Source organism: Vitis vinifera, chromosome 1 (assembly GCF_030704535.1).
Source record: "Vitis vinifera cultivar Pinot Noir 40024 chromosome 1, ASM3070453v1".
Lineage (NCBI taxonomy): Eukaryota > Viridiplantae > Streptophyta > Magnoliopsida > Vitales > Vitaceae > Vitis > Vitis vinifera.
In genome coordinates this window covers 21,939,086-21,963,061 of record NC_081805.1, presented here as the reverse complement: position 1 = coordinate 21,963,061, position 23,976 = coordinate 21,939,086, and the positions used below count along the sequence as shown (strand labels likewise).

Sequence of the window (23,976 nt, the reverse complement as noted above, 5' to 3'; positions counted from 1 at the left end):
AATACGGCTTCAGATTGCGGCGTGGCACCACCGAAAAAGGGAGACGGCCTCAGATCGCGGCGTGGTACCACCAGAAAGGTAGAAGAACACTTCCCAAGGCACGTGCAGGGATTGGGGTAGAGAAAAAGTAGCCGGAGCTTCGCCGGAAAGACTGTTTGGAGGGCCGACGGAGACAAAAATCCCCAAAAGAGGTACGTGCAGGGCTCGGATGGGAGAACCAGGGATGTAGGGAGGTTGGTCAGCGTTAGGCGAAGCTGGAGGAGGAGGCGCGTCGCCGGAAAAGGCCTCACGCGCCCTCACGCGCCGGCGTGTGAGATGCAGTCGCCGGGCGGAAAATTGCGCGTGGCCGGCACGTGGATGAGCTTTTGGTTCCGGTGCCTTCACAAAAGTTGGAGATCTCCTCCAGGCACTCCTTCTGGTATGGTTGGTGTCGGAAAAAGACGTTGCCGGAAAGTTCACCGGAAAAGTTCGCCGGAAAATTTTGCCGGCGGTGAGTGTTTTCTGACGACGATCCGACTGACCGGAAAGTATTGGGAGATGGGGAAGGTGATCGGAATGAAATACGGTCACCGGAAGGTTTCCCGGAGTTGATGACACGGGAAACTGGAAAGAATTAGGTTTTCTCCTTTAGCTCTGATACCATGTTGAGAGAGAGAAAAAGAAGAAATACCTTAATTCTCATTCATGTGATTAACTACTTACAATTGAGAAGTATATATATATATATATACAAGCCTAGGAGAACTAACTACCATACATGTAACCTATATTAAAAAAGGAAAGACTGTACACTATATATACATTATATTCAACACTTAACAATCTATCTCTGTGGATTCATGTGTACATTGATGAAAACACTACGTCTTTAATTGATTTTGTATATTAGTTTGGGTAAGGGAGGGAGTGGTTTTTTGTTTTGCCTCTTGATGCTCATTGTATACGTTCTGTGGATAAGTGATGTGGGGATGAACCATTATGTGTTTCTTTTCCCTCTTTATATGCCTAAGTTGTTGCAAAAGAGGCTTGGGTGGCAGATCTTTGGGTACAACATGGGGAGTGGTCATTGGAATCCTTGTTTCTCACGACCTTTGAATGATTGGGAAGTGGATGCAATTGGGGATTTATTTGTCAAGTTGCAAGGAAAGGCAGTTGATATAGAGGGGGAAGATAAGATGGTGGATGAACTTGCACGGTCATAACTTCTTTGTGAAACTCTTATATGCCGCTTTGGAACCAGGAGGAGTTGTGTCTTTTCCAAGGCAGGTACTTTGGAATTTGAGTCCCTTCGAAAGTTAACTTTTTTGCGTGGGAGACAACTTGCGGAAATATTTTGACTTTAGATCAATTTCAGAAGAGAGGGTGGTCTTTGGTCAATAAGTGTTTTCTTTGCAAAGAAGAAGCAAAATCCATAGATCAAATCCTCCTTCATTGTTCTTTGGTTAGGGTCCGTTGGTAAGTGCTATTTGATCTCTTTGGTATTCATTGGGTGCAATCTACTACTGTAAAAGAGACTCTTTTAAGGTGGCATGGTTCTTTTATGGGTAGAAGGAGGAAAAAGATTTGGAGTGTAGCTCCTTTATGTCTATTTTGGATGGTTTGGAAGGAAAAATATATCAAGGCCTTTGAGAATGAGGATTTTTCAATTGAGGATGTTCTTTTCTAGAAATTTGTTTAGCAGTATATAAAGATTGATTCTTTGTCTTTGTTCGATTTCTTTGAGTGGTTATGTTCTGGTTAAGGGCGAGGGTTGTTGTTGGGGTTCTTTTCTTGTTTTTGTGCTTTAAGGTGCCTTTTGTATATGTCCTATATAATTTGGAGTGTTCTTGTGGCGTTTTTATTTTTTAATTCATTTGGTTTTATTTATATTTATGATAGAAACCTAAAAATAAATTAAAAACACTAGAGAAAGGACACACCAAAGTACACACATTGTGTAATATGCAGCAGCCAACAAGAAAAAAGGAAGAGAGAACAAAAACTAACTTCCTCTGGTTACTTGGAGCTCAATCAATCTACAAAACTTATCATGGTCATAGAATGATCATCTATGTACGCTTTATAGCCCAATCTAAAAAGTTACACATAAAGGAAGATTTGATTATTTGATCCAACTATATTACATCTTTAAATGACCTCTTAGTTCTTTCTTTCCATAACATTCAAAATATGCATAAGGGAGTGACACTCCAAGCTTTCTTCTGCTTCTTTCCATGTCAACTCAGGAGATTTTGTCTTACTGAAAAGTGAATCACCTGAGCCCACTCCAAATAGAGAAAAAACCAGCTGCCATAGGTTTATTGCTTTGGTACACTAAAGAGGCAGATAGTCAATTAACTCTTCTTCCTTTTTACACTTATTATATGATAATTACACGGACCTCCCTTCATTTTCTGAAATAACATTAACCTCCCTCGTTAGATTTTGTCTCCCAACTTTCATTAATGGAGGTATAAAATGACAAACTTCATCTTCTTCAAATGGTAGTAGAACAACCACATTTTGCTGTCTTCTTACCATTTTTATTTTTTATTTTTTATTTCATTTTTCAACATGTTATTTTCAAATGCACTTCCTTAGTTTCATCTCATTCAAAAACCATCCCAACCTTTATTTTCTACAAAAATTAATGAACCAAATTTTAAGAAATATCTTAAAAAAAATTCTATCTTAACCCCAACCTTGCCAGGATTACAGTCATGCTTATGACATCAGGAAATTAAAAAAAAAAATGGAGAAGGAGATGAAAAAGGCCTCTATTGTTAATAGGATGTGCGGCAACCAATTAGTTAGGTTTGCCGCAGCTTGAGCCCAAGCCCATTGAGGCTTGCGGCAAGTCTTTAAGTGCTGCAGCATGAGCCCAAGCCCACTGAGGCTTGCAGTAGGTCTTTAAGCCCTATTTTTCTCTATATGCGGCAGGTCTTTATTATCTTTATTTTGTACAGTTGGGTTTTCCATATAGGAGTAGCATGTACAGCTAGGGGATTAGAAGAAAATCTCTGTAGTAATTAGCGGAAACGCTGTGAAATCTTATTGTATAGTTCCTATATATACGAAAGGTCTAAAGACCTGAAGGTCATTCAGACAAATTGACATGGTATCAGAACTCTTTGCTGTCTCAATCTCTCATAATCTCTTGGTTTAGCCTTTTGGGCTCTTTGGTTTTTTAGTCAATTTTGTGGGTCTCGGTGGTGTGTTCTCTTGAAGGATTTATGGAGGTTCTTGGGAGTTTTCTGGGTTTCTTTTTTATCTGTAGAGGGTAATTTAGTGTGTTGCGGATTGCCTGAATTCGTTTCTGGAGTTTCTGTCCATTAGAAGTCAATACTTTTGCATGATATCAGGAGAAAACACTATTGTGCGTTTTAATGGAAAAAATTACTTGGCATGGGAGTTCCAATTTAGGATGTTTGTGAAAGGGAAAGAGTTGTGGAGCCATATAGATGGCAAGAGCGAAGCTCCTGCTGGCGGAACAGATCTTGCTCAATGGGACAACAAAGACGCAAGAATTGTTTCTTGGCTATTGGGATCTATTGGGCCTCACATCGTGAATAACCTTTGTTGCTTCACGACTGCTAAAGAGATGTGGGAGTATCTGAGGCGTATCTACAATCAAGACAACAATGCTCGAAGGTTCTAGTTGGAATTGGAGATTGCTAACTACAACCAAGGAAATCTGTCCATTAGAACAATTTTATGGTGGATTTCTGAACTTATGGAGTGAGTATTTGAGCATTGTTCATGCCAAGGTTCCTCAAGCAGCACTAAGTGCACTTCAGGATGTTCATGCCGAGAGTCAGAGAGATCAATATCTAATGAAGTTGAGATCAGAATTTGAGACTACACGGGCAGGTTTGCTAAGCCGTGATCCTGTCCCCTCATTGGATGTCTGTCTTAGTGAATTGTTAAGAGAGGAGTAGTGGTTGTCCACTCAACTTGGAATGACTCAAGCTAGGATTCATTCCGAGGTGGTTAACATGGCCTATGCCGCTCAGGGAAGAGGAAGAAACCAGGCAAAAATTATATGCTACAGCTGCAAGGAATATGGGCATATTGCATGGAATTGCAGCAAGAAATTCTGCAACTATTGCAGGAAAGATGGCCATATCATTAAGGAATGCCCAATACGACCCGAAAACAAACAGGACAAGCATTTCATGTGGATGTTCAGATCCCACCAGTGGCTTCAGATCTTTCACAGAATGTTGCATCCACTTCAATTGGACCAGCTGGCATTAATCAACTTGGACTCACACCCGAGATGGTGCAACAAATGATTATGTCAGCTTTCTCTGCTTTTGGACTTCAAGGTAAGAGTTGGAAACTCACACCTTCTTGGTTTGTGGATTCGGGAGCCTCAAATCATATGACTGGCAGCACAGATATGTTACATGGTATTTGCAAGTATGAAGGTGCCCAACACATTCAGATTGCCAATGGCTGTACGCTTCCTATTACTGCTGTTGGCACTCTTGGTCATGGTTTTAGTGATGTTTTTGTGTCACTGGGGTTGTCTACAAACTTGATTTCTGTCGGCCAATTGGTGGATGCTAACTGTGATGTTCATTTTTCTTGTGGTGGTTGTATTGTGTGGGATCAGGTGTCCGGGACGATGATCACGAATGGGCCTAAAGTGGGACGTTTATTTCCTCTTCATTTTTCTATTCCTAGTTTAATGTCTTTGGCTTGCACTACAGTAGCAAATAAAAGTGAGGTATGGCATAAAAGATTGGGCCATCCAAATTCTATAGGATTGACACATCTAATGAAACATGGTCATTTGGGGAATAAAGATCAGTTTTTATCTCTTAGTTTGTGTCTCGATTGTGCTACCTGTACACTTGGCAAAAGCAAGACCTTACCTTTTCCTATGCATGGCAGTCGTGCTACAAAATGCTTTGAGATCATTCATTCTAATGGTTAGGGTGTTAGTCCCGTTATTTCACATGCTCAGTACAAGTATTTTGTAACTTTCATCGATGATTATAGTCGTTTCACCTGGGTCTACTTTCGTCGATCCAAGGCAAATTTGTTCTCTGTGTTTCAAACCTTTGTTGCTCTAAATTGAAACACAATTTTCAGCTTGTATTAAGGTCTTGCATTCTGATTCAAGGGGAGAGTATATGTCTCACAATTTTCAGAACTACTTACAATAGAAGGGGATCCTTTCTCAACGCTCTTGCCCCTACACCCCACAGAAAAGGGATGGCTGAGTGCAAGAATCGACATCTCTTGTATGTTGTTCGTACTTTGTTAATTGAATCCTCCGTTCCATCTAAATTTTGGGTTGAAGCCTTGTCTACTGCTATCTACTTGATTAATCACTTGCCTATGCAAACCTTGCAGTATGACTCTCCTTATCTCCGCTTGTTTGGTAATCATCCTGAGTATCAGTCCCTTCATACTTTTGGGTGTGTTTGTTTTGTCCATCTCCCACCCATTGAACGTCACAAACTTACTGCTCAATCTGCACGATGTGCTTTTATGGGGTATAGTAATGCTCAGAAAGGTTTTGCTTTATGATGCTACTGCTAACAAACTTCGTGTATCCCGAAATGTGATTTTCTTTGAGAATCAACATTTCTTTCAGTCACCTTTTTTCGCAATCTGATCTTGCCATGCTTCCCAATTTTGATGATGTGTCCCATGTTGTTGAACGCTTTAAGCTGGGCTTTGTGTACCAACAATGTTGTCCATGCCCAACAACGCCCCTTCCTGCCACTGATTCCCCACCTGATCCAGTGGATAGTGAACCTCAACGGTCTAGTAGAGTCACTCGACCTTCGGATAGGTATGGTTTTCCTCATACATCACTCACTGCGACTTTGGATACTATTGTCGTGCCTCATTCTTATTCTCAGGCATCTTTTCAAGCTTGTTGGCAACGAGCTATGCAAGAAGAGCTTTAGGCACTACAAGACAATCGCACTTGGGATATTGTGTTTTGTCCTCCTAATGTGAAACCTATTGGGTGTAAATGGGTCTATTCAATTAAGTTCCGATCCGATGGCTCCTTAGAGAGGTATAAGGCTCACTTGGTAGCCCTTGGAAAGCAGTAGGAGTATGGTGTTGATTATGAGGAAATTTTTGCACCTGTTGCTAACATGACTATGGTGCGGAGCCATTGCTACCTCTAAAGGTTGGGCTCTCTTGCAAATGGATGTCAAGAATGCTTTTCTACATGGGGATCTCAAGGAGGACATCTATATGACTCCTCCCCAGGGTCTGTTTTCTACACCATCTTCAGATGTTTGTCACCTAAAACGGTCTCTGTATGGCTTAAAGCAGGCATTGTGTGCTTGGTTTGATAAGTTTCATTCCACTCTTCTTGATTTCCATTTTGTTCAAAGCAATTTTGATTCATCTCTCTTTCTTCGCAAGACTGCTATCGGGATTGTTGTGCTTCTGGTCTATGTGGATGATATCGTGATTACAGGAACGGACTCCCAGTTGATTGAGCAGTTACAACAGCACCTCAAGGCTTCCTTTCATATGAAAGATCTTGGCCATCTACAGTATTTCCTCGGCCTTAAGGTTCAAACCACACTAGAAGGTACATATCTGCATCAGCACAAGTATACACAGGAGGTGATTACTTTGGCTGGTCTTCAGGACGAAAATTTGGTTCTTACACCTTTGGAGGTGAATTTGAAATTGCAACAAGAGGAAGGGGAACTTCTTTCTGATCCCTCATTCTACCAGCAATTGGTTGGGAGCTTAAACTATTTAACGATTACAAGACCTGATATTTCCTTTGCTGTCCAGTAGGTTAGTCAGTTTATGCAAGCACCTCGCCACCTTCATCTTCTTGTTGTTCGACGTATCATTCGCTATCTCAAGGGGACTTCTGGATGTGGATTGTTCTTTCCAGTTGGTTCTTCTCTTCTGCTGGCCGGTTATAGTGATGCTGATTGGGCAGGTTGTGCAGACACTCGTCATTCTGTCACAGGGTGGTGCATGTTTCTTGGAAATGCTCTTATCTCTTGGAAGAGTAAGAAGCAGGCTCGCATTTCAAAATCTTCTACAAAGTCTGAGTATTGTGCTATGTCCTGTGCTTGCTTTGAGATTGTATGGCTTCGTGGGTTGTTAGCTGAACTTGGTTTTCCTCAGCTCCAGCCTACTCCGCTTCATGCTGACAACACGAGTGCTATTCAGATTGCTGCTAACCCCGTCTTTCATGAGCAGACCAAGTATGTTGAGGTGGATTGTCATTCCATACATGAAGCTTTTGATGGGGGTGTGATTAATCTTCCTCATATTTCCACCGTTCTTCAGACTGCTGATGTGTTCACGAAGGCTCTTACTCAGCACCGTCGTCAATACATGATTGACAACTTGATGCTTTTTTATCCGCCCGCATCAATTTGAGGGGTGATGTTAATAGGATGTGCGGCAACTTATTAGTTAGGTTTGCCGCAGCTTGAGCCCAAGCCCATTGAGGCTTGTGGTAGGTCTTTAAGCCCTATTTTTCTCTATATGCGGTAGGTCTTTATTATCTTTATTTTGTATAGTTGGGTTTTCCATATAGGAGTAGTATGTACAGCTAAGGGATTGGAAGAAAATCTCTATTGTAATTAGCGGAAACGTTATGAAATCTTGTTGTATAGTTCCTATATATACGAAAGGTCTAAAGACATGAGGGTCATTCAGACAAATTGACATATGTTGCATCTTTAAAAATCTTAATTGGAAGCACCTTTGCAAATGCATGCTTCAAATCCTTAAATTTAAAAAAGAACCCAATTTTGTATCACAATTTTCTTGCTTAAATGCAGAAAATTCAACATATACTTAATTAGCACTAGTCAAAAGGCTTTAGGGTGTTGGATCTAGATAAGAAATCAAAGCCTCATTTTACAACAAAATGATTGTAAAGCGAGAAATAAAATTAGGTTTTACAGTGTTAGGGGGAAAATGGAGAGGTTCACACAGCCATGGGAAGACAACAACAATAAATTAATAAATAAATAAAAGAAAAGAAAAGAAAAAAAACCTTAGATGAAAAAACTTGAAGAGAAAATAATATAGTAAATACAAATAATATGGAAGCAAATGAGATGATTTGGTTTCATGAAGTTTTAGGTAAACCAAACACCTGATGAAAAGGTTAATTTTTTAATAGGATGAGATAATCTTTGAAAATAGGGGTAAATTTCTCCCAAGAATAAAATGAAAGAAATAGACCATAGCTAGCATGGTTTGCCACTGTAGAGCAAGTCAAAGTCTGACAAAGGGGAAAAAAGAAAAAAACAATTTGAAAAAGAAAAGTAAAAGTGAAGAGAAGATGATGAATGGCAGGATTTGGATATTAGGGCTTTGGAGATAGGGAAGATGATGAAAATGGTAGCTGGTCATATCTAAATATCAGATTCAGGGTTCATTCTAATTTCAATTAATGGCTAATTAGTTTATTTTATTGATTTATTTTTGAGTAATTAGAAATAGTTTACATTGAAATTAATTAGGGTAATTAGAATTTGTTTATAAATTTTTATTAGAATTAGATTGGATCAAAATGGGTATTTTAGAAAAGATTAGGGGTTACCTTACATTTTACACCTTCCCGTATATTCTGTGTACTTCTAATAATAATGATATCATAACAATAACAGGTTTTGGACTTTTTTGCTGATCCATTGTTTTTGTTGTTACTAATCTCTTGTTGCATACATGTTTTGCTTCCTTTGCTCTGCTTCCTTTTGCCCCTTCTGTGGATGATTAGCTTGTTTACATATCATATCTGATAGACATACATGCAGTTCTAAATTCTTATAGCCTTCTATGCAAAGAGAATTTTTCATAACCTATGTTATGGGTGTTGTGTTGCCGAATGAGTTTCCCACTCTAGTTAAGATCTCCATTCTGCAATTTAGTAGGCAAACCATCTAGAAACTGTTAACAGGAATTTCTTGTTTACCCATGACTTGTAATGTTTGTGCATGATGCATATAGAAGTACTAGAAGACAATTACAATATAAAATGCCTTATCAAATTTGCATAATAACCTTTCTGGCAATACTCTTTGCATCTGTTCCAAGCTCCTATTCAGTTTCAACTTCAGTTCCTTTGGTATTCTGCTTCTCTGCTGTTCAAACAAACTTTGAACTTCAGTTTGAACTCTATAAGTTGAAAGCATGGATCACAACTTCCCCTGCTAGTCACATTATGCAATTCTATTCCCTTCCTCTTTTTCTTTTTCAATGAATGATTGAATTTCTCATTTTCATCTTGACTTAGATGAATTAACTTGCAATCTTAATTGGTTGTGTAATTGCACCTTTGTCATGCTGCTGTAGCTATTTATTACATCTTGGTTATGTTCACTGGTTTTTTTGAATAGTTCCACCTTTATGCAATAGCACTTGTATGCATATGAGGATTTAACATTTTGCTACCCTATTCATATTAAGTACATAAAAAAGTGTAATCATTGCATGTTGTAATTACCATGCGGACATGATGTAATTGGAGAATTAAAATAGTTTCTTGGCATAAACCAGAGGTGAAGGTATCATGTGGACAATAACATAATTTTCAATTATATGGCAGGCTTACCATGATGAGTTGGGGTTTCTGGAATCATCCATTCTTCTCCATATTCTTTCAATTGTTTTTCTTTTATATTTTTTCTTTTTAAATCCTTACAGGTATACTTATGTTTGCTTATTAGAGTTCTGCTTCTTTTTATTAGCTGTGCTTTTTGGGTTTTGCTAGGCATTTTATGGACAAAAGCAGAAAAAAAAATCAGGAATCAGAATTTATTTAAGGAAGCATCCCCAACTATAATTCACGAGGAAGCTCCTGCCGCAAAGGAAAAACAGCATGAAGTCCTATTGAAGAACAGAAATCCAAAAAGAGCATATAAATACAACCGGATAAGATCTTACACATCAAGCAGATCACATGAAGCAGCCTATCATGTGGTTGTTGGTTCAATCCTTGTTGCTACTGACAAGCTTCTTGATGCCCATCCATTTGATAAATCCACAATTCTCATTGTGAAGGCAGATCAGGCTACAGGATTTCATGGTTTGATTATCAACAAACATATCAATTGGGAATCTCTCAATGAATTGGCAGAAGGTGTAGATCACCTGAAAGAGGCTCCTTTATCCTTTGGAGGCCCAGTCGTAAAACGTGGAAAGCCTCTTGTTGCTTTAACTCGAAGGGTTTTTAAAGATCAGCACCCAGAAGTCTTACCTGGTGTTTACTTTCTTGATCAGTCTGCCACAGTTTCGGAAATTGAAGGGCTGAAGTCAGGAAACGAATCTGTTAGCGAGTATTGGTTTTTCGTGGGTTTTTCAAATTGGGGTTGGGACCAGCTATTTGATGAGATTGCTGAAGGAGCTTGGAACATAACTGATGATAATATGGGACAGTTAGATTGGCCATTGAGGTGATAATTAACAGCTTTGGGTCATATCTAACATTATACAGCTTTGGAGTTCCCCATATGGGAATTCTGAAAGAGCGGCCAAACACTGGAGAAGATAGAGAGAGATAAGTAGAAGTTGCTCTTTTATGTTTGTAATATTTTGTCTATTTTATGTTCTGTGCAGAAGCAGTGCATATATAGGCTTTTGCTATTGATTTTGTTAAACGAACGGAGCTTCTGGCAGAATCTTGGTTGTATTTTAGTGTACCTTGAAAATTATCAATCTCAAGGTACCATTTTAATATTTTGGCTTAGCTTTTTAGATGCATTTTTCACCAGAGTTAAAACATGACCATCATATATTTGTAAATACATTATTAAATTTTTTTTTGTCATATGCACACAAACTGCATATATGGACCTTTACTATTTATTTTGGTAAATGAAATGAGCTTCATGCTTGATTTATATATTGGTCCACCTCTTGAAAATTTGTCTTCCCATTTCAGTATTTGGCTCAGATCATGATGGATAGCATTTTGGTTTCTTGAACTTCAAGACTGTATTTGCCTAATTGGAAAAATGAATATATTTGCCTCATATATCTAAGTGCTTCAACTTCCTAGTGATCTCTGTGCCTGAATTTGGGAACTTAAGGAAATTTTTCTGTCATAAAATAATAAATATATTCCATCTTTTAAGTGTGCAGGGGCAGGACTGAGTTTTAGTCGAAATAATTCAGTGAGAAATATTTATGATGGTTTGAACATGTACAACAGAGTCCCGGTGAGGATGAGAGATTTGATTCAAGTTAAAGATGCTCAAGCAGTAAGGGGAAGATACAAAAGAGCTTGGGTGGAGGCAAAGAGAAAGGAGCAATAGTTCACAGAGGATTCATGTAGCCAACCCCAGTTGGGATTTAAGATTTCGTTTTCATTGTTGTAATAGTACTTAAGCTTGAAAAATGGAGCCCTGGGCCTTCAACAGATTTTAAAGTGTACTATGGGTTAAAAGGGTATAAGCATTAGATGTTGAAAACTTTTGAAATGGCTGATGGGAACTGTAAAATTCATCAGAACTCAAACCTTGGTTTATGTCAAACTTGGGTGTTGATGTGGTACTTCAATGAGTTTGGAATCATCATACTTGAGATGCAACCATACGTTAATATGATATTTAGGGTAGTACATAATAAGCATGCAAAGATATAGCTTACAGTGTAGGAGGAGAGAACTCCTCAAGTTAAGTTAGACAATCAGCATCTTAGAGGTATGCATTTGGCTCAGGGCGAATGTGTTTAGGTCGGTCCAGCAGTTGATGGTTTTTAAGAATGATAATCCATTTAGATTGAGTTTGGATAAGATGTTTTTTGTTTGGACTAGAGTTTTTCATCTGGTGCCCATTGTGAAGTCTCTAGTGTTAAAACATGAGCTGTGGGCAAACATCATGTAAAACACGGGCAGGAAGCAATGGTGGTCAACTAAGCTAGAGGATGGCAATAAAATTAGAGTTGCACATTTGTTCAGTTGCTCATGGGTAGACGCTTTCTTTGTAGACTAATCTTTTGGGTCTCAATAGAAGATTCCTAGGTTGTAGTCTCCATTAGGACCCCATTTAAGATGGCTTCCTTGCCAGGGTAACCACTTTACTCAAATATAGAGTTCCTCTCTTTTCCGGGAAAATCTTATTTTCAACCCATTTTGAGTTGTAATATTTTCAAGTTGCCCAAGGTTGTACTAAAAAAATTTTAAATTATTTGCACTTGGTCAAACCTGATATTATGAAAGCTTGGCAAGTATTCAACAACAAAACCGTAGAAAACAAATTGGAGAAGCAACCCATAACTAGTAGTGGCAGCCGGACTCTTCCGGAACAAAGCACAAGTGTGAAACAATTTTTAAAAAACGGTTTCTATAGGTTTGCAATTATTTTTAAGAAGAAAATTATGTTTGGGAATGTGAATGTGAATAACAGTTTTCTCGGTTTATTCTCCATGAAGATATTACACCCTTATGTGTAATGCTTAAGTTTTTATAGGCTATGTTTAATTTCTGGAAAATATAAGAGAACATGCGAGGGAAAGAAAATAAAAAGGAAAAATGAAAGGAAAGAAAAAACGAGGGAAAATAACAATGGATTTAAAATCAATAAATTATTTTCACATGCTACTTCAAACTCATTTTTACTTATTTTCACTTTCCAATATAAACATTAAATAATTTGAAAATATGTAAATTTTTAATTAGTTTTACTTATATATTATTTTCTATAAAACAATCAAATATAAGAAAATTATTTTCTTTAATAACTTTTTTCTTTCCTTGGTACTTTTCGAGAACCAAACATAATAGTGTTCTTCATATGTTTTTTGTTACTGAAAATATTTTACGGAAAAACACCCCCTTTCTCTTCCAAATTTCTCAGTAAACCTACTGTAATTGAATCGAGTCTATGGTGTTCTCATAGAAACTGCACCTGCACCCAGCTCAGCCCATTGCCACCCAAGTCAGATCTCTCCCAGATTGTTTCATCTGTGATTAAGTACAGGGTTTATCTATTTTTTCTTCTGTGGGGATTATCTAATTTTCAAGCCATCTTCTATTCGATCAGGTCAAACATGATATGATGAATGTTGGTTCAAATATTCAAACATAAGAAGAATGTTCAAAAGCAAATTGGAGAAGAAACCCATAAGCAATAGCAACAGACATTTCTTTTCTGAAGTTTGAAGCTACCTCAAGAATTGAGATTGAGAACCCCATCATTATCAATCAGAACATTGAACCATAAAAACAGGAAAGGTGTTAATAACCAATGATAAAACTAAGGATATGTTTCAGTCTTTCCACCCCAGCTTCAATTACAAACAATATCTCTTTATCCTTCCAAGTAACCCAAAATTAACCCTTATCCCCATGCCTCAATTTTCAATTTTACTCTTGTTAAGTTCCCAAGAAACCTCCTATTAAAAAAATGATTATATTAATTGAGTTAATTACATAATGTCAAACCTTAGCTTATGTCATGAATGTTGTGGAAATGTTCAAACAGAACAAATTGGAGAAGCAACCCTATAAGCAGTATCAATCACACTTGGAAGGATGGGTGTGTAGTGTGCTTCTGAGAACCAGCCATGTTCTGGGTATTCTTGTAATACATTAGCTTAGATAAATGATATGGTAGGTAGCCATGGGAACCACATGATAATACAGCTTCACAAGTCTCACATATTTGAAAGCTAAAAGCAACAATACAAGCCACCTAGCAGTTGAAGGGTTATGGATGATTGATGAGTTATGTAGGGTAGGCCATTCAACAACAGTAAATATATATGATCAGCCAAGGTATTCAGAGGAAAGGATGGTGAACCAAGCCAAGATATTCAGAGGAAAGGATGATGAACCAAGCCAAGATTGTTTCTCCCTACACATTTGTTTAAAAGACAATATGGGGTGATGATGGATTTGATGAAGGAAATTGGTATGAGGGAGCTTTTATGGTAAGACTTTTATTTTATTGGACCAATCTCATTTTCACTTGTAGTCTTCTTATAAAGTTGGCTAAGAAACCTCTAAATAAATGATGAGGAAACCCATCTAATGAATCGGAGAAGCAACAGACATTTCCCAAAAAGGAGATATAGATTGTGGGAGGGGTGGGGGGGTGCATCATAAGATGCGTGTGACAAGAATCCACGCGCCCAAGAAAAAGTGTTTCACAAATGAAAAGCTCCAAGTTGAGACAAGTTTCTAACAAGCCTCACCAACATTATTTACTCTTTGCTTTTCCAATTTTATCTTCTAATTTATTCAGCATTAAGACTAATCTCAACCATTCACCACTTGGGTTAATTTTGTATGTTTGATGGTAAATCATTTGGCTAAATGGACAGGTACACTAAATAAAATAATTTTTTTTTTAAAATTGGCATTTTATGTCAGCATAGAGAAACAATGCAAATAAAAATAAAAATAAAAAACAAAAAAAATCTAAACTTGTTTGTTGAATAGACGAGTTCCATATTAGTTTTACCAAAAGTAATCACTTGCATTGAACTTGTTTCTTCCTAAGACAACTTTAACACAAGTCCAACATAATTTTTTTTTCTTTTTATTAAAGAGAAACTTGTGTCCTTAAAAGCCAAGGAATTTATTTTACTTACATATTATTGCAAGCATATAATCTATGAAGAATTCAACATCTATAAAATGAAATCATCACAATAATCTTAACCTCTCCAAAATTCAATATCTACAAATGAAATCAAGATAAATGCTCAACCCATCCAACATTCAATATTTGAGAAATAAAATTCTAACTCGATTTGGATTTAAAAAAAAATAAAAAAAATCACTCAATCTCATGTCATCCATAATAATCAAGTGAACTCAACCTTTGTGATTATTCTACAAGTAATCAATGTGGATCAAGTGGACTTATTCTTAACTAATAAAAAATCAATGTGGCACAATCAACTCAAATTTAATAATGCATAATCCTCATAACTATTCTATTAAACTATATTTAAAAGAACTAACATATCAAAAACTATATACAAAATAAATAAATAAAAGCATAACAACATATTAAACAAAGAAATATAAACCTATCAAATATTGCACTAATTTTCATAAATCACGTGGTGAGATCTCTTTTTATGAGCTAGATGCTTTTGATATATCTATGTTGTAGCTAAGAGTCCCTCAACTACTACATTAAGATCAAACATGACATTAGGAGCAATGTTGAAATTATGAGCAATGTGAGCATCAAGATCAAACTATAAATTAGGAGGAACATGGACATCCTTTGCATCATCTACATGCTCTCCTTCGTCCTTGGCATCATGCTCTCACTCGGTCTCTATTAGGTGCAACTAGACTTGGAGTAGATGATATGTTGTGGAGGTACTGAGAGGCTAAATAAGAGTATGGAATGATATAGATGGTTAATCCTAAATATGGCTCTAGTCCTAAATAATAGGTGCTATAGGAGTATGAAGACAATATTATTGTGTCATTGTAAGTTCCTTATGTCCTATCCTCTCCGCCTCACCCCCTAATCCCCTTGAGTAGGCACATGAGAAGTAATTATAGTCAAAGAGTCAATTTTCAACTAAGCCAATAGATCTATCTCCTATGCCTTGTTTGACACCATGTGTATATGTCTCATAGCTCTATATAGATCATAAGGATAAAACAACTTGTATATGACCATGTTATTTCTCTACACATCTAAAGTAGTAGTTAGAATTGAAAAAAAAAAAAAAAAACAAAGGTGAAAGAAGCAACAAAGAAGTAGTATTATTGAAATAATCATTAACTCATAAAAAAATGCATGTCAAATAAAAAATCTATCTATGATGGAATGATGCCACTGCATGAAAGGGTCTTAATAAGTCTTAATGCTACCTTACTATCAACAACATGAATGATATGTTTTCTCACATCCGAACATAGTCTTGAGGCTTAATCGCCAATTCAACTTATGTCAATCTTGTAAGTCGTTAGAATGTAGTTTGATGCTAATATCATTGGCTAAGGCACATACCCAACTAGCACAATATTAAATTTGGCTTATACCACTCAACTATGTGGAAGAAAATAAGGGGTCACACTATGCCAAATATCATTACTATCAATGCAATAAGCCAATAATCCAAACATATTAGAGGTGTGATTTTACCACAAAACTTGGTCTAATCTCAAAATGTTGAAGGTAAATCTATACTGAGAGAGGCCATGATTGGATATCTTAGTGATGGAGAATAGATCTCTCCATCTACAAGATAAAACTCTTTATTTATTTATTTTATTCAATTCATTCAAATAAAAGATTCATCCTTTCTTCTACAACTATTAAACTCCTTGATTCTTCATAGATGATGCTCCGATAAAGATCAACTTTTATTGACATCCTTGAGGAATTCTCCTCATGTAGCCTTCCATAGATTAAAAAATAAAAAAATAAATAAAAACTTTACATCATAAAATTAAATCTTATGCTCCTATAATGGAGCTTACAACCAAATCTGTGCAGAAACAAAGAAAGAAAACAATTATCCCATTTAGTCAACACATGATAATAAAAAAGAAACATACATGCATCCCTTGCCATGGGATAATATCAAGGCTGTAAAAAAAAAAAAAGGTTTGCACACCCTAAACAATGATCTAAGCTTGCTTATAATTTTATATTCTGATACCAGTAATTGGCATCTTAGATTTAAGCAACAAAAACAATACCAATTTTTTAAATAATTGATCTTTAAGGTTAAAGCATTAACATTTAGGTTTGGATATTCTCAAACCTTGAATCCAAGTGTTGAAGAATCAAATCAATGTTCTTAGAAGTCTTGTAGACCCATGATTTAAACTTTGGAATTTATTATTTATTAATAAAGTTTTGTTTCACTTTGATCTATACTCATTTCATGCATTATACTTTGTAAGCATTCAAACTTACATCTTTTGTATTGTACATGATTTGGGTGCTTTAGGAATTACACGAAAAATCCAAGGCATAGATTTCTTATAAGTAGATGACTTGTTCACAGTCGGTTCATGGGTTTAGGTAACCCATTAGAGGTTGTAGTGCACTACCTCCTAATTGGAGGGATGATTGGTTTTAGCTATTAGAATAGGTTTCTCATGGTGAGTACACTAGTGTGTATGGTTACACATTGGATAAAACCTATGATGAGTCATGACATGAGGTTATCAAGTAGTCATGACTTCACCAAGCTGCATCATTGCATTACCTCTCAACGATTTAACCTATGCATGAGATCCTAAAATGATCATATATTCCTTATGGATTAGATCACTATTGATCAAAATAAGTAGTAATAGGTATTCTCAATAAAGGAATTATGAGATCTCATGAGATTAAGACAATGTGCCCTTTTGGATGATCCTAAGAAGGTGTGTTCACGTAAACTATAACCATACTAGTTCCTTAAGTAGAACTTGACATAAGGTTTTTGTAAGCTAAGACATGTTAGTTGATCACACAATAGGAGGATCTGTAACTCAAGGATAGTATAGGAAGTCTTGAGAAGTTGATGGTTTTTGCCTTATTAGATTGTAAACACTAGTTCATAGGGAAACTGCATGCAATAGATGGTAAGTCACGAACCTGAGCACTTAGTGTCTCGTTGTTATTTACATAAGGTATTTAAGTGTAGTTGATTCTTTGTAGTAGAATGTTGAATCAACTTCAAAATTGAATTATGAGGAAGTCAATATTATCAAATGAGTCCCAATGGTCCCTGCTCGAGCTCATATGCCATGTTAGCATGGTCTATGAAGGTTGGATTACCTTTTTTATTCACTTTTGTGCATAAGGTCATTTTAGTCATTACACAAGGTTGCATAGGGGTTGATGAACAACATCTTTGGATGGGGCTAGATGGTCCAATAGGGTTAATTAATCAATTGGGACCCATTTTGGACTAAATTAAGTAACCCAAACCCATGTGGGCTTACTTAAACCCAATTAGGGAACCCTGTAAATACCCCCTTAAGGGTTAGGATTTCAAGTTAGTAATCTTCCACCATCCAAAGAGAAGAGAGAGCCTTAACCTTAACCTCCCAAACCTCCCCATCGTTTGAGTGTTAAGGAATAAGAGAGAGTCATCAAGAAAAAAATCTTGAGTATTCAAGACCTTCGGAGACTTCAAGCTTCATCTTCACCACACGAATTTGATTTGGGAACATCTAAATCAAAGGTAAGCACACTAAGCTTAATATTTAAATCCTAGAATAGTTCTTCCATTGCATGTTTTTGTTGTGTATAAGATTTAGAAAGACCAAGATTCACATGAACTTAACTTAGTCCTAGGATAGGGAATAGAGTGATTCAAGATTCCCTACAATAGTTACATATAATAGCGAATAGAGGTAAGGAATAGAAAAATGCAAACACAAGATTTTATATTTGATGCAACTTGACTTACATCCACTTTCTTTAAACTTCAATCATGTTAAGGGTTCCATTAATGAGGCTTCTAACCAAAGCCCTCAAGTTTTATACCTAAATTATGGTTTCAAGTAATCCTTTACAATAATAAGACTTTTGAAGTGAAATTCTCCAAACTATCACCCTTGGATTATGGTTTTAATGGACCCTCTACCATATTCTTGAGCTCCCTAAGTGATCTTACACTTGGCAATACCTCATAAGATTAGATCTGAAAGATGATTGATCCTAGAATACAATTTTTAGCTCAATTAGATACAAAGAAACTAAGATTGAAGTGCAGTAACATGAAATGCAAGTTTTGAAACAATATGCACCCAAACACACCTTCTTATAGTAAATAATGTTCAAGAATGATTTTGAACTATTCCCATGCAATGAAAGAAGTTTCAAGGCTTTAAATAGGAGTTGGAGACCCAAATTAGTTGTTAGGTATAGTTTGGAGTCAACCAATTGATAATAAGTCCTTCTAGACCCTAAGAGGACATTTAACCCCCTCGGTCAATTAGGCTTAATTAGCTCAACCAATTCCCCCATATATTAACCAGTTTGAAGAAAATGTAAGTTTTAAGATTGAAACGAAACCAAAAAATAATAAATACTATCTCATTTACTTTTGAAAAACCTTTTAGAAAGATTTTAACCAAATTTAAACTTAGTTTTTTCATTCAATTTATGAAAATATACAACCAATTTAGCACTTAGATGAACTTTGAAGAATTAGGTGCATAAATGAAAAATCCCATACATTATAATCATAGTGTTGGCATCTTAGATCTATGCATAGCAAAAGCAATGTCAATTTTTGTAAATTGAATTTTTAGGGTTAAAATACTAAACTTTAGGTTTAGATGCTCCTAAACCTTAAATTCCAAGTATTGAAGGTGATTCCATAGACCATATATCTTCCACCTGATCACTCAAGAAGGGCTATCAAGAGTTACCGATTACCTTCCACTACTATGATAAAAAGAATCTTTCTTTAAATCCAAGATAATTTAGAGCCCTTTTAGGTTGTTGATCTCTTTGGACTTTACCAAATGATATCAATACTTGGAGGTAAGGGAATAACCTATTTCTTTTCAATCCTGTTTAAGAATATAATAGTTTGTTTTCTCCTTGGCACTAGAGTTAAGTTGCTACCCTTCCTTAAGAATAGTGGCTAAGGTTTCTACTTTGTTACTCTCTAATGTGGAAGATGAAAGAATATAGAATCAAGTCAATTAGCCTTAAAACCTCAAAAGGCTTATATAAAGTGCAACCGAGCTTCAGTAGTTATGACCCATCATTGGCTTAGGTCACTTAATCTAGCATCTATGAGTCCTATTTAATTAATTAGTCATAATAGACTCCAATTAATTAAATAACCCAAGTAGAAACTAAAAGCACTTAATCATAACCACTTATGCAAACTTGTCCTTGAACAAAACCTCTTAATTGCTTACGCTTATGCACCCTTATGCAACTCATAAAAAAATATTGACTATCTCATAATCCAACTTTAAAGACTCAACATTCTACTAAAGAGAGTCAATTGCACTGTAGTATCATTTGATGTTAAATTCAAATCAAATTAATTAATTTCTCAAGTTCATGACTCACTATTCATTGCATGAAAGTTTCTTATGAATTGATATCTATAATCCAATAAAATAGTAGCTATCAACCTCTCAGGATTACCTCTCAATTCTTGAGTCTCATATCCTTTTATATCATTTTCAATTGACATTCTCTTATCCATAATGGGATATCTGTCAAATTCCATTAAAGGAAATTCTATGGTCATAGACTACATGATCATGAATCCTTAAGATCATCCAAATGGACATACAGTCTCAAATTCATGAGATATCATGGTACCTCTATTGAGAATATATGTTACCACCTACCTAAAATCACTAGTCACTCAATCCATAGGGAATCTATGATCACTCTAGGATCCTACCCATAAGTTAAAGTAGCTAATAGTCTCAACACTAATGCAATATTCTCTCAAGGTTGAGAACCCATGCAACATTGTAGTTTAGAGAAGATATGACAATTTGATAATCATAAGTCAAGACGCTTTGTAGGTCTCATCCAATGTATAAGCATACAAACTAGTATAACTACCATGGAAAAATCATTCCAATAACCTAATTAAGTCATCCCATCAATTAGGAAGTGGTGCACTACAATGTCTAATGGATTATGAAAGTCCATGAATAAGATATGAACAAAATTATCAATTTGTAAGGAACCTATCATTTGAATCTTCTATACAACTCTCAATGTATTGAAGCCATGCACAATTCAAGTGATTAAATCTTGATATACTCAAATGTATCATTACGCATAATAGGTTAGTAAATGAAAATTTGATATCATGTAAAATAAAATCCAAATATTACATCATGTCAACACTTTCGAGAGCTCTATCCTAACAAATAATGTACCTTCAACCTTACATACAGATCTTAAAAGAAAAAAAAAATTGATGAACCTTTGCTTTTACATCTTCTCTTTCTTCTTGATTTCCTTTGGATTTGATGTTTTCTTGATTGTTTCTTTGGAAATAATTCTTGCTTAATACACTCAAATATAAAACATTACATCTGAGCCTTGTTTTATTATCATGAAAACAAGATTAATTATTTATATATAAATATACATAATTCATTAATATTTTTTAAAATTTAGTATCCTTTGAATAAACTTTTTTTTCTTCTAAAAATAATATTTTTAATTTTTAAAATTTAGTATCCACTTGGATACACCTCTTTCTTATTTTTATTTTTTTTAAATAGTAGATTTATATTATAGAAGTAATAATTTTAAAGATAGCTTTAAAAAAATTGAGATATCAAAAAAGATTTCCCACCTCAAAATTAATTTTTAAAGATATTTGGAAAATTTATAGTGTTAAGAGGAAAACTTAATTTTTATTAAATTTTTTATGAAAGATGCCTTTAGGTCATTTATGGGAAGCCAACAGTGTCTTTCCACAGCTAGAGGGAATCAAATTTTATTGTTGCTTCATTAAAGGAAATTTTGAATGTAATTTGACTTTGACTACATGATGCATGCCAAAGTCTTCAATTTACTCTTTTATATATATATATCAGTTTGTTCTTTCACTTGTAAATTTTATTATTTTGTTTTATTTGTGTGATTTAGAAATTATGAGAAGGAATATGACAAGAATTTTTATATGGTAAATTTGCAGGTACTATATTTGCAAAAGTCAAAAATTTTTAATCTCCTCCAGCATAATGAAATTAATTTTGAAATGTTCTAAAGTATAACAACTCTAGACGGATGGAGATGGAAATACATAGTATGAATGAGTATAGAGGGCTGTTGAAACATGATCAGTTGAAAAGCGCAAAGGTTGTCAGCCCTCTAAACACGCCGCCAATCCACTTGTCCTTGCCAGCTGCCACCCAAAAGAAAAGGCTTTCAGGTTGTCAAAAAGGTCTGAAACACGAACGCCGTATCCGCATGCAACAACAGTCCACGCACCCGAGGAAGGGCCTGGCGAATAAAATGAAAGTTCAATATTCTTTATTAAAAAAAGAAAAAAAAAATATTCCAACAAACTAACGTCACCCACCATTCAGCAATCCCATCGTCTTTTCCCCCTCTACACTCTTATCCTATTTTTCATACGGCCCGGTCCTTTCCACCATCCTCCCGTGTGTCCGTTCTTTTTTCGAATTACCAATAATGCCCTTTACTTTTTCAGCTTCATGTCATGGGGGTGATTTTGTAACTTCCGAGCCTCATCGTGACTGCCCTCGCTCGCCCACTTGGAAGCCCCCTTCTTCTCTCTCTCTATATATATATCATACGACTGCAGCAGCCAACGCTCAATTCTATTTTCGACTTGGTCCGCCGGCCGGTTCTTTCCTGTTATAAACTTCAGTATGTTTCAGGTGGGCGTCTCACGCTTCTCTGCTTTTTCACCGTTTTCCGGGTCAAGAAATTGCTCTCTTCCCAACAACTTTGAACTCCTTTCTTGCTCCTTCGACGATGCCCTCATCCGCCGCCTTAAAGCTCTAAATCCGCCTTCTCTTACCCTCTCTTGGCTCTCCCTCGCTGTCGATTTCCTCTCCACCATTCATGCGGAGGTGCGAAGCCTGATCTCCAATCTGAAGCCGTCTGCGTCCGATGACTCCCTCGCCTGCTTCTTGGATGATAGCGTGAAGCTTTTAGACGTTTGTAATTCGATTTCGTCAGAGATCGAACGCCTTCGCCAACGCCGTTTGTTGATCAATTTTGTTATTCACTTGCTCGACTTCTCCGGCGAGGGTCCGGCCCCGGAGAAGCTCAAGAAAGCTAGGGATTCCCTAGCGGATTGGGCGAACTGTCCCCGAGGGTTCACGAAACGGAGATTCGAGAACGATGTCAAGGTTTTGATCCACGATCTCGCGCGAGGGCTTGGAAATGCGCCGCGTGGCAAGATCTCCAGCGTGGAGAGACTCGTCCGCCGGACGGTCTACACCGTCGGGGCGATGACGGTGTTCTTCGCCGGAGTTGTGGTCTTCTCTCTGTACGGACTTCCAGATCTCGTTGCCATCCAAATTCCGGCCGAGTTCGCATGGGCTGACTCCTTCGCCGAACTCCAGACGACGATCTCTGAAAAGATCAAGGGGTCAAAGATTGGAGAGCTCAACGGCGTGGAGACGAGGATACGGACAGTGTGTGACGCCGTTGATGACGTGGCGAGAGGAGATCCGGAAAAGGACAAAAAGGAGCGGTTGAAGGACGCCGTTAAGGAGCTGGCAACGGCAACAAAAACTTTTTCGGAGGGTTTGGACGGATTACATAACGGCGTGAATGGGATGTTTCATACGGTTTTGGGCGCTAGGAATGACATGTTGGATAGTTACAGAGTTGGCGGAAACGGAGGGAAACCAAAAAAGCAGCAGCCAAAGTGATGTAAATTTGTATATTTCTCTGAATCAAAGAGAATTTATCAACAAAAATGCTAATTCAAAGATTTCAATTACCATATTTTTTGTGTGCGTTTTATGTGAATAAACCATATTTTCAAAGATATCAATTACCGGATGTTATTTTACCCAAAGGATTTAAAGAATTTTGTTTAGTTTTGGAAATCATATCCCACAAATATCATATTCTAAAGTTTCTTGAGCCTGGGAAATTTTAAAAGATTCTAATTCTGTTGAAAAATCTATTAGATATTCAGAAAAAGGAAAACCTAAAATTAAAATATCTTCAAATATAGTGCAGCACAAACCAGGTGCAGAGCAGCGGGGTTGAAGGAGGGACTAAAAATGAAAGTGATGGAACAACAAACAGAGGTTTGTTTGAAGCGTCGTTTGGTACACGTGCGAAGTTGCTTCTAGGAAATTAAGGAAAATGGTTGGTGGGTTGAGTAACAGGCGGGCGATGATCCCTCGATGTAAAGACAATGATATCAACTCTAACATGGCAACTCAAGCGGCGCCAAGTTAGTAAATATAGGGATTAACAGATTAAAAGGGAAAAAATTCGGTCCATATTGTAAAACTAACCCCCTAATTATTTAAGTCTAAAAATGACTCAACTCGACAAATACCCCTAATCTATCTCTTTAGCCCATTTTCTCTCCAACTCCAATTTCCCCCGTGTTGCGTCC

The 23,976-nt window shown here is 36.5% G+C and overlaps 2 protein-coding genes across 6 annotated transcripts in view; both read left to right on the top strand.

Moving 5' to 3' along the window:
• The window catches only part of LOC100854034 (uncharacterized), a 60,112-nt gene extending 49,271 nt beyond the window's left edge, over nucleotides 1-10,841 (top strand). Inside the window, exons 8-9 of one of the 5 annotated variants that reach the window (XR_009466278.1) lie at nucleotides 6,434-7,444; nucleotides 9,713-9,833. Coding sequence is in view for 3 of the 5 variants with exons in the window: in XM_003631261.4 (XP_003631309.2) it covers nucleotides 9,713-10,398 (686 nt within the window). In the remaining 2 variants the exon portion in view is untranslated. Of the gene's footprint in view, nucleotides 1-6,378; nucleotides 7,661-9,712 lie in introns of those variants that run through there. The other 4 variants (XR_009466273.1, XM_003631261.4, XM_059738738.1 and 1 more) reach the window with 4 other exon arrangements.
• An 11,417-nt stretch (nucleotides 10,842-22,258) lies between these two features.
• LOC100242760 (UPF0496 protein 4) lies at nucleotides 22,259-23,272 on the top strand. The gene has a single exon (XM_002273149.2). The coding sequence runs from the start codon at nucleotides 22,259-22,261 to the stop codon at nucleotides 23,270-23,272; it is 1,014 nt and encodes a 337-aa protein (XP_002273185.1).
• The last annotated feature ends 704 nt before the right edge of the window (nucleotides 23,273-23,976 follow it).